Source organism: Nannobrachium achirus (assembly GCF_963921795.1).
Source record: "Nannobrachium achirus genome assembly, chromosome: 16".
Taxonomy (NCBI): Eukaryota; Metazoa; Chordata; class Actinopteri; order Myctophiformes; family Myctophidae; genus Nannobrachium; species Nannobrachium achirus.
The window spans coordinates 50406386-50426160 of NC_137823.1; the positions used below are offsets into that span (position 1 = coordinate 50406386).

Below are 19775 nucleotides of genomic sequence, written 5' to 3' on the forward strand. Positions count from 1 at the left end.
CTACTTCCAGGTGGTTGCATGACTTCACGAAGGTCAATACCAGTGTCACTGCACAGCGCAATTGGGAAATGGCCTTAAGTGGGAGGAAATGGAACGCTAAGAAAACACTCCAAATTACCTCCTCGTACTGTATTACTGTATGTGAAGAGTTTACCATGGAAGATGTGGGAGAGAAACAATACTTTATTCTACTTCCGCTCACTGGGATCTAGAGATAAAATGGACATATAATTCCTGGGATCAGACAACAGAATGCCTTCCAGGACATTACTTCTTCTACCCTAGGGCACTCGGGCAGCATTACCGCAACACTGGAAGAAGTTGTAATCAGCACTTATGATAAATGTCTCCTTATGCTGTGTGTAACATTGATGTGTTGTAATGTGTGATCCACCGTTGTTGCATCAACAGTACCCCAGATAGTATGGTGTTTCATTAATAATTCAACAGCAAAGTCAAAAGCATGAATGTCTTAGGCTGTCAAACACAACTAGAAGTGTGCGGTCCCCTTAGACACAATTACTGTGCAACACTTCAAAGGAATGACAGGTTCACTAATCCCTATGCTGAGTCTAAACCTTGCTGCAATGTTTTTAACAGCAAGGAAAGAAAGTTAACAGAATCACAAAGCTACGCTCAATGCTGGCACTCAAAAGGCTTTTGTTTATATTTCTCCAAATATAGTCATTATTCCCGATTTTTCACCACGCAGGTGTGAAGTCCCTGTCACTGCTAACCCCTACAGTTCGTCATGTTTGAGGATACACATGATGTTGTCAGCCTTTTCTTCCCCAACTGACAGTGAGGAGTTTCACTGGGATGTCATACACATACTATCCAAGCTAGTTCTCCTCTTTGCCGAAAACACGCACTGACCAACCAGTAGGAGTCGTTAGTGCAGCATCAGAGATCGCCATCCCCAGCTTCCCACCCTTGAACACGGCTAATTGTGTACGATGGAGCATTCGGCCAAGCCAGACGCACCATGGAGGATTCAAACCACTAGTTTCTATGTTATTAAAATATTTATTCAATGCATCATCTACAAACCGTATAGGATATGGAGTCATATAGGCTCAGTGCTCATACCAGGGGCGACAAATCCAATTTCCAGACAGACGTAGAAAACATAATAAATCAGAGGAAGAATTTGCAGTGATAAAATTTGCCATGAACACACAGACAAAGGTAACCGACAGATATTGTTTAACCATGCTGTTGATCACAACATACTCCACATTATAACTAGGAGAACAAAGAGAGACAATGTACAAATCAATGAGCGGATGAATTTTGTTTCAGTGGTACCAATTAAGAGCAGCTGGGGTATTACTACAGTGCAAGGCTTTGCTGCACAGTTCACAGTCCCAAAGAGTGCCATGGGATATCTGGGCAGGGCTGACTAATTATCTTATACAGAGTCCTTTGGAAACTGTTGAGGACAATGCATTGCTACTTCTCATTGAGAGACTGAATACATAATGTGAAATATGTAGGGTACTGCAGCAGCACACACTTACTGTAGGGCAAGTAATTTGTTAATTCCTTTGGCTCACTCTTGGGAACAAAACCTTGAAAGTTATATATAATGTTATATTTAGCTTTTTCAATAACTATGGGAATGGACAATGATGTGTAGGTTTCAAATGGGTATTATTGTGGCCTTTCTTACAAACAAATATAAAGCCACGTTCTATGTCGGGGTGGTGTTGCAGTCTTGTTGTTAAATAACTCGCGTCTCTTCTTGTTTAAATAACAGCACTCAATCACAGTCACGGAGATCCGAAAGTTGCGTCAATTAATTCATTATTTATTTGCGCCTTTTCTCCGTCTCATAAACATAAACTTTGAACACTTTAAATAACAGAAAGAGCCTGCTGCGCGGTCAACAAACTGACGCTTCCCCGTCTGCATCAAAACCAAAGCCAGGGTGTCACCCATGTCTTTTCACCGCACCCAAATCATTCTATTAGGGAGGGGACCTCAATTCAACCCCATTCAATTCAATACAATTCATTTCTTCATTCAACCCATAGAACTCTTCAAATCATCATCATCAATTTCATAGAATGATCAAATAAACCCGAAAATATACATTTCGTATAGCAGGCAAATTACCGCAAATAATATCAAAATGTATATAAATCCAATAAATGGAAAATAAGAAAATGGCTCTAACAGGTAGACCTATAGATAAAATATAATAATATAGACAATAAGTAATTAAAGCAGGTCTTGTAACAGCTGAAATCAATAATATATCAGGTAATTCCGTAAAAGTGTAGCATCAAAGTTGAGAAAACCTCAACTTTATTATGTACTGTATTAATGCAAGATTAACAAATAATGTAAACAACACACGTTTCAAAGAACAAAATACCTGTACCATTACTAAAAAGCAACAATATTGTGCATTTAAATCAGAAAACAAGTGGTCATTTCAGCCGGAGGGCAGAACTACAGAAAAGGGCTATGGGTCACTCAAAGTTTATGTGGTCATCTAGTTTCATGGCAATTTGTCCATTAGAATATGATCATTACTACATATAAATGGTAAATGTGTCCACAATGAAGCCTTTATGACTCAGACAATAAATGCTTCCAATACAAAAACAATCCCCCAATAAACCAAGAAGTGGACGTTAATTGCAAACGCATAAAGGGAGAGCTGACGCTCTGGTATTCAGGGCCAATGCCTTGATGAGTGCTTCACTAAAAGAGTAGCAATTGGGAAGAGTGGTGCTCTGGAAGAGTTCCATCCTCACAGGTTAAAAGATGGTTTAGGAGGAGGGGTTCGTCATCGTCAATCCTCTTATAAAGAAGGATTACTCATTGGTTTGTGCACACTACTTCCTCCTCCAGCAGCTTCTGGAAAAAAATTGCATGATGCTCGCATCAGGTACACACATTTTTGCTGCCCTTCGCTGACAGGGCCAACTAAGTAATGGTGATTGATGCATCTTGGAGGTTGGATGGCTCCTTTGTGAGTGATAGAGAAGTTTAAAGGGAAATTAGATTGTATTTAGATCTGAGCTGCCGTTTATCACATGAATATACTTTTTGAGCGGTGGTCACACCGTCTCCATAGCGTGGCCGTGTGTGTAGGTATGTATGTTTGTTTGTATGTATGTATGTATGTATGTCGGTGGGTCTGTATGTAGCCTCAAGCCTGTGGTGTAGTACCTTTTCTGACCACACATGTTAAGGGAGGGGCGCTGTTGTTCAGGCCAGGCCAGAACAGGCCAGGCAACACACACACACACACACACACACACACACACACACACACACACACACACACACACACACACACACACACACACACACACACACACACACACACACACACACACACACACACACACACACACACACACACACACACACACACACACACACACACACACACACACACACACACACACACGGGTGTGATTTTCTCTTTCTTCTTCCTTTCAAACAGTCTTTAAAGTCTGTGTCTGCAGCATGTTTTTGTTTGTTGCGACCGTAGGTCGCACTTACTACAGAAAGCTGCTCGAGGTGTCCGTCTGTCCGTCCGTCCGTCACACACGTCACACGTCACACTTTTGCCCTGCTCATATCTCCGCAACCGTTGCCCCGATCCATGCCAGATTTTGCACACACACTCCTTACCTGCCAAACTACAACCTCCAAGGACCCCCGGAGCTCCAGGGACCCCCAGCTCCCTCGGGGACCCCCAAGTGTAAAAAATGAGCACATGTGCAAAAATTACCAAATGACCACCCCAACGGGGCTGCTCACGGGGCATTCCCGGGGACCACCCACTCCTGGTGCTCCAGAACGGATGCAAAAGTGGTGGCGCCCCCAGTGGAGGACCCCCTGCCACTGCAGCTCACATAAAATGCCGTAACTCGGGCTAGGAGCGACCGGGAGAGCCGGGGCCGGTACCTATTCGTCCGCCTTGGCGGCGCGGAGACCCCACCCCTCATTTCTCACATGGCCCTCTAGCGCCACCATGAGGCCGATTCAGATTTTGCCCTAAAATCACGAAAATCACTACACAGTATGTCTACACTCATGTCAACAACATGGATCAGGAAGATTTTGGAAAAACACATTTTTGCTCTATTTGTGGAGATAAGTGACCTACGGTCGCTTATCTCCCGATTAGGGAGTCTTACTGGTTGTAGTACATGTCCTCTTATGATTGCACATGACATACATTTGCTGTAACTCAAGTATTGGCAAAAATTTAAGCACACATTACGTTACAAATACAGGCAAAATATTATGATTTAAAAGATGTATTGACCTGCTCCTCTCTCTCTCTCTCTCTCTCAGATGATCCCACAGTGCAGGGACTGGACAAGTCCAGACATCTACAAACAGGGGAGATGATTATCATTGTGGTGGTTTTGCTCATGTGGGCAGGTATGTTTCTAAATTCATGTACATTTATGCTAACGATTAACCACATGAAACCAGCTAGCTTCCCTATTCTGGGGCGAACCTCCCCTATATTAAAATTGCCTATTGGGTCGACGGAGGGTAGACGTCACAAACATAACATCTGGACTAGTGGGAGACGCACCGTTGCGCCGATCCACAACAAACCGGCAACAAACACTGTTTAGGGGTCTGCAAGTGGCCCCCCAGGGGGCTACTGTAGGTGCACAGATGCTCCTATCTGTACCAAACGTGTCACAAACAATGTTCCGGAGTCTGACATGAGAATAGTCATACTACAAAGCCTAAATTGCTCACATATGGTGCACTACAACAGTGTGTTATCGCTTCAAATAGCCATAACTTGCTGACCATTACTCTGATTAGTGCAATATACAGGACTAGATTTGAAGGCCACAAATAGCATCCTGAAAATCTAGTTTGGTGAAAATAGCAGATCTACAAGCTCACAATACGACATGTTGTGAGCATGTAGATGCTATTTTCGGCAAAGAGATTTGGTGTGACTGACTGGTTGCCAGTTACGGTATAGAAATGTCTTTGTGACATGGGTGCTAGAACATATTGATAATAACATGTCAAAGCACATACTGTACTGACATGGTAAATAAATAACAGTCATGTACAGTCTAAACACCCTGCACAACACACGACAGACGCTGGCCATTTCACATCACACTGCAGGCAATGTCTAGAGTACATAAAATATTAACCAAATGGACCCTAGCGTCCCTATTTTGGGCATGTGATAACAAGCGAACGTTCAGCAGAAATAGCATATCTACAAGCACACATGCATTATACACACACATACAGTACTAGCTATTCTCATGGGAGTAAGTAGGTAGTATTAAACTATAAGTCCTTCCTTTAAAAGAAAATCTGAAAGGCCCATCCATGGATTACACCGTCACTGTGGTTTGATTCTCACACAAGACAGAGTGATATGCTTGGTCATTTTTCTATAGGAAATAAGAAAAGCAAGTATACGATCTAGGCTGCGCTGGTGTGGCAAACCAAGTGTGGAGACCTCCACCTCCACTGTGAGTTTCTCAATGAATAAGACGCCTGTTATATAATCCAAACAAAAGGTACAAACACAACAGCAGACGTCTTTGTTGAACCTTGGTTGAGTAGGCGGTTGAATGGCCGGAACCATGACCAATTTCTGTGTCAAGTTTGGACACCAACTTGTGTGCTGTTGCTTTCCAAGTGCACAAACACATACAAATTCACTTTGTGGCCTTGTTGTTAGTGTTCACCCTGAGATTTGGAAGTCAGGTTTCAATCCTCTGGCTGGGTCACACCAAAGCTGTTCATAACTGAGATACAGCAACTTGAAATAATCCACATGCACATATTCCAGCTATTTCACCACTGTAATGACAGCTTAATCATTAACTCCCCGAATTAATGAACTGGACAGCCGCTAGTGCAGTATCCTTTACAGTTACACTACAGAATAGTTATAGCAAACTAATTCTGACATGAAACATTTATCTGACATGAAACATTTATCTGACATCTTTGAATATTACCCAGTATTTTATTTTGGCAGTGTTGCTACAGCACTATGGGGGAGATATGACATCAATCCCTTAGTCCAGGGGTTTTGAAAGTGGGTGACGGGGCACCCTGAGGTGCCGTGACCGCAGTCCAGGGGTGCAGCGAGATAATTTGATAATATTTGGAATTTATTTGGACAATTAAAAACAACTAGGCTATTTTAGGATAATTTTAAACTTGAATTTTAAATCTTCAGTCAGTTCTAACCAAAATAGCCATTATCTCAATGTTTTCCTTGCTAAACTTTGCCATAAATGTAAGGTGCCAGGAGTGAAAAAGCCACCCCTACATTCATTAAGCTAATGTAGGGTTGCCTCGGATGAAAAAAGTATTTGTAGGGGTGCCCTGAGCCAAAAAAGTTTGGGAACCCCTGCCTTAGTCTGTGCTCTTCAGCTCTGCATTCATGAGGTGACTTGCCCTCCCTTTGAGGATCTGTGTGTAGATTAAATAAACTATGAGAACTGGCATGTCTGAAAGACCTCCCAGTGACTGGGTGTCCTGCCCCTGGGCTGTAGACCGAGTCCTAAATAGTAGGAACCAGAAGCATGGGAGGTGGGGAGTAAGAGCAGTGGTGTTAAGTAACTAAGTACATTTACTTAACATTTTGAGGTAATTGTACCTGAGTATTTCCAATTTCCAATACTTTTACTGCTACAGTACATCTCAGATCCAAACATTGTACATGTACTTTTACTCCACTACAATTATTTGAAAACTTTAGTTACTAGTTACTTTGCAGATATAAATTATAATATTGTAAAACATACATAAACCATTTTAGCCCTATTTTATACCTTGGCTATTTGAAAATAGCCGATCTACAAGTTCACAACGCGTCGCATCAGAATGCGTTTGAGCTTGTAGATCTGCTATTTTCAAACATTTTGTACTTTTGATGCCAACACTTTCCTACTCTTGAATTTGGGACTTTTACTAACAGGGAATTTCTACATTGCAGTATTGATACTTTTACTTAAAGTAAAATATGTACTTTTTCCACCACTGAAGAGTACTTTTTCCACCACTGAGTAAGAGTATGGCTTAACCAGAGGGCACGGTGGCGCAGTCGGTAGTTCTGTCGACTCACAGCTAGGAGGTCCTCCTGGGTTAGATTCCCTATAGTTCGAGATATCCATTAAGACATACTCAACAACAGGGGCGGGCATTTGCTCTACGCAGACTACGCAACTGCGTAGAGCCCCAAGGCAGAGGGGGCCCCCTGCTGGGCTCATTATTCTGAGCATTTAGGGAAAAAAAGTAAGTCTCTAGCCCATTCCTGTCAAAAGTTATGATTGTTTAAAGAATTGACCAACTGCTCACTGGAGTCAATAGGTTTCACACAGAGATCAAACTTCCTTCGCCAAACAGGAAGTGCCCTTCACCAAACAGGAAGTGCCTCTATATCTCATGAACCGTTTGTCGTACAGACTCGGGGCTGGTGTCATATGACTTGATTAAGAGTCCTTAACCTTAATTGGCGCTTCCTTCGCCAAACAGGAAGTGCCCTTCGCCAAACAGGAAGTGCCTCTATATCTCATGAACCGTTTGTCGTACAGACTTGTGGCTGGTGTCATATGACTTCATCAAGAGTCCTTCACCTTAATTGGTTTAACTTAGTCCTGTCCCCTCTTCTGATTGGCTGTTGCCCCTTGTGACGTGGGTAGAGCTGCGAGGGCCCGGTCATTGCTGCTTGCAGCTTTAATTTTATCAGAATTTTGAAAAATAATAATTAAATTAAATAATTAATAATTAAAATATAATTTTAAAGTATTATTATTCACTGATATTCCCTTATTGTTATTAAAATAATTATTGTCCTGCATCAAATATGTCCTGTATAAAAATATACATATAGGCCTACTCTATATAGGCTACCTTACTGTACTCTTCTTAAATTAATCAAATAGATCCAAAATGATTGTGGTTAGGTATTTAAAACCAACCATAATGACAACAAATAGGCTTCCTCTGCCTCTGCTCTTCATTGTCTTGTCAAGTTCATCGTCTTGTCATGCTAAATCATCACTTTTTCAGAATAGGTATTGAGTTGGAGGGTGGCATTTTTAATTCCTGCATTTCGCACGCACGCATACTGTTTTTTTCACGCATATCTATTTTTCACGCGCGCTCATGGGGGGGGGGCCTCTTTTACTACCTTTGTGGGGAGCCCCCAGTTTATAAAAACCGCCCCTGCTCAACAACCTTATTTTGAAGTACCTAGTAATTTACAGACAGAAATTGGGAGACGTTCATTTAAGTTTAAAGCACCTGATGACTGGAATAATTTACCTATTGCAATTAGATCAATTACCTCATTTGCTGTTTTCAAAATGTCTTTGTTTGATTCACTTAAATGCAACTGTTCCTGTTTTTGATTTTCGTTTTATATAATTGATGTTTTCATTTTATTTGGACAGTTTATTATTATTATTATTATTATTACCCTTACCCTTATTATTATTATTACCCTTATTATTATTACCCCCCTTATTATTTTAAAAGTTAATGCTCCAATATCCTATGGACAATTTAATAACATGCTCTTAAGTCTCTCTACTTCAGTATGCAATTGTTTTTAACTTACTCATTTTCTATGATGTATTATTCTATTTTTTGTTGTTTTATATTTGTATGTCTTAATTGTTGATCTTTGTGTGCGTCATCTCAATCTATGTATTTAACGTTCAGTCAAATAATCTAAACTAGATTATGATTAGATTAAGCTAAAAATGGCCCTTTTTTCAATATTTAAAAAAATAAAAAACCACCGGCCCTGTTCCCCATAAATCATGGGGAACGGCGCCGGTATTATTCATTCACTAGAAATACTGTTCCTACGAAACAGTGTGGGCTTGCATGGAACACCATGTATGGGCACAAAGATCTACCCAATGGGTGTCTCTTCCTCTCTCTCTCCAGACTAATTTCCCATTGGAAATGCATTGGATGCTTAAAGTTAAATATTTCAAAAACTACAAAAGATTTCATGTGGGTGTTGTTGTCATTTATATCAGGTCGCACTTGTTGGTGATGATGTCACCAAGAACGCTGCTGCCTCATTGGCTAGCCTAAAGGCCTGCCTTTGTACTGTCAGCCAGTTTTGAGGAGAATAACTTTACTATATAAATATTTGGGAGAACATACTGGTCTCGCTTTCAGCGAGCCCACAATAGGGCTTGCAAAGCTGGTGTCATACTGGGATGCCCCTCCCCCGGCAGCCATTTTGAGAGGGTCGGGGGATAAAGTATATACTAGCTGTAGTAGCAGGGCTTGACATTAACTTTTTGAGGCACAGTGTCATCTGGACAAGTACATTTCCCATTCACTTGTCCAGGCACAAGTCACTGGTCAATTTGCCATTTCAGTCTTTTTTATTCTTTTTTTCTTAATTAATGAATTGTCCATAGTCTGCATACAGCACAAAGCTGCTAGGAGCATCACAGAAAAAGTGAAACCAAAAGCCACACGTATATTTAATTATTTTTCCTTGCTGTATAGACTATGGACTGTTGAGTGGAGGGGGCCAAGTGGGTCTTATTTATTTGTCCAAAGAAATAAAACAAAAAGACTGTGAAATTAACAAAGTGACTTTTGTGCCTGGACAAGTGAAAAGGAAATGTACTTGTCCAGAGGACACTGCCTCAAAAAGTTAATGTTAAGCCCTGCTACTATAACTGTGGCTTTTGGTTTCACTTTGTGATGCTCCTAGCAGCTTTGTGATGTATGCAGACTATGGACTGTGGAGTGGAGGGGGCCAATGGGGTCTTATTTATTTGTCAAAAAAAGATGAAAATAATAATAACAATGATAAATAATAAAGACTGTCCAGATGACACTGTGCCTCAAAAAGTTAATGTCAAGCCTTGCTACGATAGCTAGTATATATCCCCCGACCTTCTCAAAATGGGTGCCGGGGGAAGGGCATCCCAGTATGACACCAGCTTTGCAAACCCAATTATACAGAATTACATCAGGATATATTAAAGGTCTTTGGTGCTATAGTCATTCTGATGTACTGCACTCAGCTTGTGGCCTTGTGTCACAGCAGATCAGTGGTCCAAGCTACAGCAACACCATCTCATACTGTATGTTGTCGTTTAAATGGCCGTCTTGGTTTAAAGGCCACTCAACTCCACAAGGTGTTTAAATGGCCTGTCTTGGTTTAAAGCCCACTCACCAACGACAAGGTGCAGGCCGAGAGTGGGGGACACACAGGGGAGTGGGGGACACAGGACAGAACACATGGGGAGGGGTGACAAGACAAGACAAACTCTGACGAGACAACATGAAACATAATGATAATATAGATGTGTCTACAACATGGTTACAATAAGAAATATTTAAATGTATCATATTTACACATATCCATCCAAACATTCATGTACATGAGATTTCAAGGAAGCTGACAAACAATAAAAACAATAAACTTAAGTGGCTGTCTCACAGATGAGGCACAGCTTGTCCACGGATCTTTACAGTTTTATTATCGGAACGCATGATAGATACTTACCTCGTCTGCACAGAAAGTGACAGATAGCGTTCGGGCAAGCATCATTGTCCAATGTGTGTGCTACTTCCAGATGTACTGCTCTGGTTGAGAGGCATGTGAACAGAACTCTGCACCCTTTCACAGTACCGCGACGCTGCTTCACATCTAACGGTCCAAAATAGTCCACCTCCATGTTTGTGAACGGTGGCATGCAGGTAATAATGTGTCTTGGAGTGGTTTGCCATTTTCAATCCTAGTGCCTTGCCTTTGATTATTCTCCAGGTAATACATCCTGGTTGCCGGAACCTCCTCACTACATTTTGCTTAGGGGGACATATATCTGACGCAGTTGTGAGAGCATATAGGTCCTTATAGTTCCTCAAGTCTGATCTTCTCATGAATGTCTTGCAGAATTAGCATTGTGACGTAGCGGGATGCTTTCCATGTTGTCATGGCATATGCATTGAGAGTCTCCAACTCTCAATACTCCATCTTGGATTATTAGACCAAGCTCCGTCAATGGATGACTCATCGTATGACTTCCTCTTTTCGAACTTGAGTCAAACCTTCAGTGTAAGAGCATTTCTTCAGGGCTGACTCAGACACCAACTGGAGTAATGGTTGATGAGCTTGCTCACAACATCCGTCTTCAGCTGCATGTGCGACATGTACGTAGGTCCAGTAGAAGGAGAGAGAGGTGGGTGGTGGGACAGTAGAAGGAGAGAGAGGTGGGTGGTGGGACAGTAGAAGGAGAGAGAGAGGTGGGTGGTGGGACAGTAGAAGGAGAGAGAGGTGGGTGGTGGGACAGTGGAAGGAGAGAGAGAGAGAGGTGGGTGGTGGGACAGTAGAAGGAGAGAGAGAGGTGGGTGGTGGGACAGTAGAAGGAGAGAGAGAGAGGTGGGTGGTGGGACAGTAGAAGGAGAGAGAGAGAGAGGTGGGTGGTGGGACAGTAGAAGGAGAGAGAGGTGGGTGGTGGGACAGTAGAAGGAGAGAGAGAGATGGGTGGTGGGACAGTAGAAGGACAGAGAGAGAGGTGGGTGGTGGGACAGTAGAAGGAGAGAGTGAGGTGGGTGGTGGGACAGTAGAAGGAGAGAGTGAGAGGTGGGTGGTGGGACAGTAGAAGGAGAGAGTGAGGTGGGTGGTGGGACAGTAGAAGGAGAGAGTGAGAGGTGGGTGGTGGGACAGTAGAAGGAGAGAGAGAGGTGGGTGGTGGGACAGTAGAAGGAGAGAGAGAGAGAGGTGGGTGGGGGGAGAGTAGAAGGAGAGAGTGAGGTGGGTGGTGGGACAGTAGAAGGAGAGAGAGAGAGAGGTGGGTGGTGGGACAGTAGAAGGAGAGAGAGGTGGGTGGTGGGACAGTAGAAGGAGAGAGAGAGGTGGGTGGTGGGACAGTAGAAGGAGAGAGAGAGAGAGGTGGGTGGTGGGACAGTAGAAGGAGAGAGAGAGGTGGGTGGTGGGACAGTAAAAGGAGAGAGAGAGAGAGAGAGGTGGGTGGTGGGACAGTGGAAGGAGAGAGAGAGAGAGAGGTGGGTGGTGGGACAGTAGAAGGAGAGAGAGAGAGGTGGGTGGTGGGACAGTAGAAGGAGAGAGAGAGATGGGTGGTGGGACAGTAGAAGGAGAGAGTGAGGTGGGTGGTGGGACAGTAGAAGGAGAGAGAGGTGGGTGGTGGGACAGTAGAAGGAGAGAGTGAGGTGGGTGCTGGGACAGTAGAAGGAGAGAGAGAGAGGTGGGTGGTGGGACAGTAGAAGGAGAGAGAGGGGTGGGTGGTGGGACAGTAGAAGGAGAGAGAGAGGTGGGTGGTGGGACAGTAGAAGGAGAGAGAGAGGTGGGTGGTGGGACAGTAGAAGGAGAGAGAGAGGTGGGTGGTGGGACAGTAGAAGGAGAGAGAGAGGTGGGTGGTGGGACAGTAGAAGGAGAGAGAGATGGGTGGTGGGACAGTAGAAGGACAGAGAGAGAGAGGTGGGTGGTGGGACAGTAGAAGGAGAGAGTGAGGTGGGTGGTGGGACAGTAGAAGGAGAGAGAGAGAGGTGGGTGGTGGGACAGTAGAAGGAGAGAGAGGTGGGTGGTGGGACAGTAGAAGGAGAGAGAGAGAGGTGGGTGGTGGGACATTAGAAGGAGAGAGAGGTGGGTGGTGGGACAGTAGAAGGAGAGAGAGAGAGAGAGAGAGAGAGAGAGAGAGAGAGAGAGAGTGGGTGGTGGTCAAGGTTATAATAGTTTTGGATTTTTCCATTAGTTTTTATTTTTTTATTAGTTTTGACGTTTTGTTTTCAATTACAGTTTAGTTTTAATTCGTTTTTAAAGTGAGGTTGCTAGTTTCGTTTCGTTTTTATTTTTTGAAAATGCTTAGTTTTAGTTTCGTTTTTATTAGTTTTAGTGTTAGTTTTAGTATTTTACGTAATATGGGGTATTTGTCAGGGGTGAGATTAAAAAAGCTGGAGATTTTCTCTATAATTTTAGTTTATTTTAGTTCGTTTTGTAAACACACAATACCGTTTCAGTTAGTTTTCGTTTTTTTTAAAGCTTAGTTTTTATTTTTATTTCAGTTAACTAAAATGTTTTTCCATTCTAGTTTTCGTTTTTTAGTTAGTTTTAGTTTTTTATAATAACCTTGGTGGTGGTGGGACAGTAGAAGGAGAGAGAGAGGTGGGTGGTGGGACAGTAGAAGGAGAGAGAGAGAGAGAGGTGGGTGGTGGGACAGTAGAAGGAGAGAGTGAGAGGTGGGTGGTGGGACAGTAGAATGAGAGAGTGAGAGGTGGGTGGTGGGACAGTAGAAGGAGAGAGTGAGAGGTGGGTGGTGGGACAGTAGAAGGAGAGAGTTAGGTGGGTGGTGGGACAGTAGAATGAGAGTGAGAGGTGGGTGGTGGGACAGTAGAAGGAGAGAGAGAGAGAGAGAGAGGTGGGTGGTGGGACAGTAGAAGGAGAGAGTTAGGTGGGTGGTGGGACAGTAGAATGAGAGTGAGAGGTGGGTGGTGGGACAGTAGAAGGAGAGAGAGAGAGAGGTGGGTGGTGGGACAATAGAAGGAGAGAGTTAGGTGGGTGGTGGGACAGTAGAATGAGAGAGTGAGGGGTGGGTGGTGGGACAGTAGAAGGAGAGAGAGAGAGAGGTGGGTGGTGGGACAGTAGAAGGAGAGAGAGAGAGGTGGGTGGTGGGACAGTAGAAGGAGAGAGAGAGGTGGGTGGTGGGACAGTAGGAGAGAGAGAGAGAGGTGGGTGGTGGGACAGTAGAAGGAGAGAGAGAGGTGGGTGGTGGGACAGTAGGAGAGAGAGAGAGAGAGAGAGAGAGAGAGAGGTGGGTGGTGGGACAGTAAAAGGAGAGAGTGAGAGGTGGGTGGTGGGACAGTAGAAGTAAGCAATTTACCCCGAGTGAGAGGACATTATGCTCTGATAATGTCCTGTGTGAGGGGGTGATCGGACGAGGCGAAGCCGAGTCCGATAACACCCTCACACAGGACATTATCAGAGCATAATGTCCGACCCCGAGTGGTAAATAGCTTTTCTACCACTTTTTTCCGTATACATGAAAGAAAACACATAGTTGTAACTTGCAAGGATATTAAGTTACAATCATTATTGCCTATAAAACTTCCGCGACGACAGCAAATAGTTCCACAAACAACATCTTCTACTCACCACCAGATGACGCCAACTCCATGCAGAGAAAGATGTCTAGCATACAGCTAAGCTAACGTCAGTTAGAAGGACCGTTCCGGCCGTAAATAGAGGCTGTTCGCTTCCAGAAAGGCATAGGTTCAGAGAAAAGGGGCTTTAAAGTTGGCGGATTGCATTGGATCCAAATAAATCGGCGACGTCGTACGCACGTTAGTAAACATAGGACCGCTACGACCGTCATATGTTGGTTGGGGAAAAGGTGTTCCGACTACCTCCTGAAGTCCCCGGATGTACACTGAGGCGCATTGATCTCGTCCTCACACAACTGCGGCGGTTGTTCTGCCATAACCTCCGGAATTTAGCCAATCAGAATCCAGTATTTGAACATGTGACTAGAAAAAGTGGTAGAAGGAGAGAGTGAGGTGGGTGGTGGGACAGTAGAAGGAGAGAGAGAGGTGGGTGGTGGGACAGTAGAAGGAGAGAGAGGGAGAGGTGGGTGGTGGGACAGTAGAAGGAGAGAGTGAGAGGTGGGTGGTGGGACAGTAGAAGGAGAGAAAAAATACCGGTCTTCCATTTGTTCAAATTGCATGATGGGCTGAATTCATAGGGCCGGAAAATTCTTGAGGTCTTCTAAGTACACTGTATTTACAATGTATTCTTCCAGTCTGCGTTGTGAAAGTCTGCAAGATCAAAAAGGCAAACAAGCGGCAATCCTATGCCCTACTTCAACTTCACCTCCATCTTGGTTGTTGTTCTCATAACCCCATGATGTTCTCTGGGCATTGAAGTCGCCGATGCTGATGTGAAATTTCCTCCTGCATCTTTCTGGTAGTTCTGTGTACAGAAAGGGGGTTGCGGGCATGTGAGACATTTGGGAGGGCAACCGTGATTTTTTCCATGTGCACTTCCATAGTTTGGGTCCAAAAATCCTTAAGCTTGAGGTTTGGTTTGCTGAGAACAGCTGATCCATACTGTCTGTCGGATATCTATGGCCATTGTCATCCCAGTAGGTCATTCAGGGACAGATGGTTCTTCTTCGACTTTGAGTTCTATTCATCTTATGGCTTACAATGCAAAGCAGTAGGGATCTATGACCAGAGAGGAATATATGCCAGTAAAGCATTGTTTGATGTTATTTGCGATTTGAGGTTAACATAAAGCCAGTCCAAGGTCTGTTGTGCCAAATTACATTGCAGGAGTCAAATTGGATTTCATTACAGGTTTGAAAGATGACAGGATCTTACTGCATACTCCAGATAAGACTCACTTATGAATGAACCCGTCATGCAATTCGATTCCTGAAAGAGAAATCTCATGGATACCCCCCACCCCCCCAATCAATACCAACAAACAACTAGAAAGCAACACATTTGCGCTGCTTTTCATTCCAAATAAAAGCTGCACAACGCACAGCTTACCTCAGCTACACAAATTTAGAACGCAATTGCAAACATTGTTCACTAAGTAATGGAGGCCTAAAATGGCTAAAATGCCACTTACACAGTTGCGCAATGGCTGGTAGGTGAGGGCTAACAGTTAAATTACCTCAGCTACACAAATGATTTCCTTTGCGGACACACGGCATAGGCCAGGTCTGGGTTGGTATGGGTGTTACATTGTGCAGTGAAGAAGCTTGGGGCGATTTTGGGTCAAACAACAGCCGCTAGAGGCCCATGGGCTCTGTATCTCTACATTTGATGTTTAGCTGTCACTTCAATCCTTGTGTTAGCAGTTCAAGTCCCTTGCATAGATGGCAAGTGCAGGTACCAGTGGGAGTGGCGAGTTCACATTGTCATGCATCTTCTACAGATCAGCTTCGACCACCACCACTAAGAACTCATGGAAAGAGATGGTGTTAGAAGGTGGTGTTAGAAGGAGGTGGTGTTAGAAAGAGGTGTTAGAAGGAGGTGGTGTTAGAAAGAGGTGTTAGAAGGAGGTGGTGTTAGAAAGAGGTGTTAGAAGGAGGTGGTGGAAGCCGATCTGTTGAAGACACAGGACAATGTGAATCGCCACTCCCACTGGTACCTGCACCTGCCATCTATGCAGGGAACTTCAACTGCGAACACAAGGATTGGGGTTACAGCTAAACATCAAATGTAGAGATACAGAGCCCATGGGCCTCTAGAGACTGTTGTTTGACCCAAAAGAGCCACACAAGCTTCTTCACTGCACAATCTAACACCCATACCAAAGACTAATATATGCCAGTAAAGCATTGTTTGATATTATTTGCGATTTAAGCTTAACATAAAGCCAGTCCAAGGTCTGTTGTGCCAAATGACATTGCAGGAGTCAAATTGGATTTTAATACAGGTTTGAAAGATGATGCTAATGTAATGGAGGCCTAAAATGACTAAAATGCCTCTTGCACAGTTGCGCAATGGCTGGTAGGTGAGGGCTAACAGTTAAATTTCCTCAGCTACACAAATTTAGAATGCGTTCGCACAGTTAAGCAAATGCAAATGCAAATAATAAAAATAAATCATACAAATAATGTAAGCCTCATCAAGTGACTAAACTGCCTCTTGCACAGTTGCGCAATGGCTGGTAGATGAGGGCTAACCGTTAAATATAATGTACTTTTAAAAAATACCGGTCTTCCATTTGTTCAAATTGCATGATGGGCTGAATTCATAGGGCCGGAAAATTCTTGAAGTCTTCTAAGTACACTGTATTTACAATGTATTCTTCCAGTCTGCGTTGTGAAAGTCTGCAAGATCAAAAAGGCAAACAAGCGGCAATCCTATGCCCTACTTCAACTTCACCTCCATCTTGGTTGTTGTTCTCATAACCCCATGATGTTCTCTGGGCATTGAAGTCGCAGATGCTGATGTGAAATTTCCTCCTGCATCTTTCTGGTAGTTCTGTGTACAGAAAGGGGGTTGCGGGCATGTGAGACATTTGGGAGGGCAACCGTGATTTTTTCCATGTGCACTTCCATAGTTTGGGTCCAAAAATCCTTAAGCTTGAGGTTTGGTTTGCTGAGAACAGCTGATCCATACTGTCTGTCGGATATCTATGGCCATTGTCATCCCAGTAGGTCATTCAGGGGTCAAACGTATTCGCTGATAGCTTCCACAGATGGTTCTTCTTCGACTTTGAGTTCTATTCATCTTATGGCTTACAATGCAAAGCAGTAGGGATCTATGACCAGAGGGGAATATATGCCAGTAAAGCATTTTTTGATGTTATTTGCGATTTGAGGTTAACATAAAGCCAGTCCACGGTCTGTTGTGCCAAATTACATTGCAGGAGTCAAATTGGATTTCATTACAGGTTTGAAAGATGACAGGATCTTACTGCATACTCCAGATAAGACTCACTTATGAATGAACCCGTCATGCAATTTGATTCCTGAAAGAGAAATCTCATGGATACCCCCCACCCCCCCAATCAATACCAACAAACAACTAGAAAGCAACACATTTGCGCTGCTTTTCATTCCAAATAAAAGCTGCACAACGCACAGCTTACCTCAGCTACACAAATTTAGAACGCAATTGCAAACATTGTTCACTAAGTAATGGAGGCCTAAAATGGCTAAAATGCCACTTACACAGTTGCGCAATGGCTGGTAGGTGAGGGCTAACAGTTAAATTACCTCAGCTACACAAATGATTTCCTTTGCGGACACACGGCATAGGCCAGGTCTGGGTTGGTATGGGTGTTACATTGTGCAGTGAAGAAGCTTGGGGCGATTTTGGGTCAAACAACAGCCGCTAGAGGCCCATGGGCTCTGTATCTCTACATTTGATGTTTAGCTGTCACTTCAATCCTTGTGTTAGCAGTTCAAGTCCCTTGCATAGATGGCAAGTGCAGGTACCAGTGGGAGTGGCGAGTTCACATTGTCATGCATCTTCTACAGATCAGCTTCGACCACCACCACTAAGAACTCATGGAAAGAGATGGTGTTAGAAGGAGGTGGTGTTAGAAAGAGGTGTTAGAAGGAGGTGGTGTTAGAAAGAGGTGTTAGAAGGAGGTGGTGTTAGAAAGAGGTGTTAGAAGGAGGTGGTGGAAGCCGATCTGTTGAAGACACAGGACAATGTGAATCGCCACTCCCACTGGTACCTGCACCTGCCATCTATGCAGGGAACTTCAACTGCGAACACAAGGATTGGGGTTACAGCTAAACATCAAATGTAGAGATACAGAGCCCATGGGCCTCTAGAGACTGTTGTTTGACCCAAAAGAGCCACACAAGCTTCTTCACTGCACAATCTAACACCCATACCAAAGACTAATATATGCCAGTAAAGCATTGTTTGATATTATTTGCGATTTAAGCTTAACATAAAGCCAGTCCAAGGTCTGTTGTGCCAAATGACATTGCAGGAGTCAAATTGGATTTTAATACAGGTTTGAAAGATGATGCTAATGTAATGGAGGCCTAAAATGACTAAAATGCCTCTTGCACAGTTGCGCAATGGCTGGTAGGTGAGGGCTAACAGTTAAATTTCCTCAGCTACACAAATTTAGAATGCGTTCGCACAGTTAAGCAAATGCAAATGCAAATAATAAAAATAAATCATACAAATAATGTAAGCCTCATCAAGTGACTAAACTGCCTCTTGCACAGTTGCGCAATGGCTGGTAGATGAGGGCTAACCGTTAAATATAATGTACTTTTAAAAAATACCGGTCTTCCATTTGTTCAAATTGCATGATGGGCTGAATTCATAGGGCCGGAAAATTCTTGAAGTCTTCTAAGTACACTGTATTTACAATGTATTCTTCCAGTCTGCGTTGTGAAAGTCTGCAAGATCAAAAAGGCAAACAAGCGGCAATCCTATGCCCTACTTCAACTTCACCTCCATCTTGGTTGTTGTTCTCATAACCCCATGATGTTCTCTGGGCATTGAAGTCGCAGATGCTGATGTGAAATTTCCTCCTGCATCTTTCTGGTAGTTCTGTGTACAGAAAGGGGGTTGCGGGCATGTGAGACATTTGGGAGGGCAACCGTGATTTTTTCCATGTGCACTTCCATAGTTTGGGTCCAAAAATCCTTAAGCTTGAGGTTTGGTTTGCTGAGAACAGCTGATCCATACTGTCTGTCGGATATCTATGGCCATTGTCATCCCAGTAGGTCATTCAGGGGTCAAACGTATTCGCTGATAGCTTCCACAGATGGTTCTTCTTCGACTTTGAGTTCTATTCATCTTATGGCTTACAATGCAAAGCAGTAGGGATCTATGACCAGAGGGGAATATATGCCAGTAAAGCATTTTTTGATGTTATTTGCGATTTGAGGTTAACATAAAGCCAGTCCACGGTCTGTTGTGCCAAATTACATTGCAGGAGTCAAATTGGATTTCATTACAGGTTTGAAAGATGACAGGATCTTACTGCATACTCCAGATAAGACTCACTTATGAATGAACCCGTCATGCAATTTGATTCCTGAAAGAGAAATCTCATGGATACCCCCCACCCCCCCAATCAATACCAACAAACAACTAGAAAGCAACACATTTGCGCTGCTTTTCATTCCAAATAAAAGCTGCACAACGCACAGCTTACCTCAGCTACACAAATTTAGAACGCAATTGCAAACATTGTTCACTAAGTAATGGAGGCCTAAAATGGCTAAAATGCCACTTACACAGTTGCGCAATGGCTGGTAGGTGAGGGCTAACAGTTAAATTACCTCAGCTACACAAATGATTTC

At 43.5% G+C, this 19775-nt stretch overlaps 1 protein-coding gene across 1 annotated transcript in view; it reads left to right on the forward strand.

The window, feature by feature from the left end:
- Positions 1-19775, forward strand: part of fndc4a (fibronectin type III domain containing 4a) — a gene marked incomplete at both ends in the record, with an annotated part of 76194 nt that overhangs the window by 26641 nt on the left and 29778 nt on the right. Inside the window, one exon of the mRNA XM_080743945.1 lies at positions 4324-4413. Coding sequence (XP_080600071.1) covers positions 4324-4413 — 90 coding nt within the window. The remainder of the gene's footprint in view (positions 1-4323; positions 4414-19775) is intronic.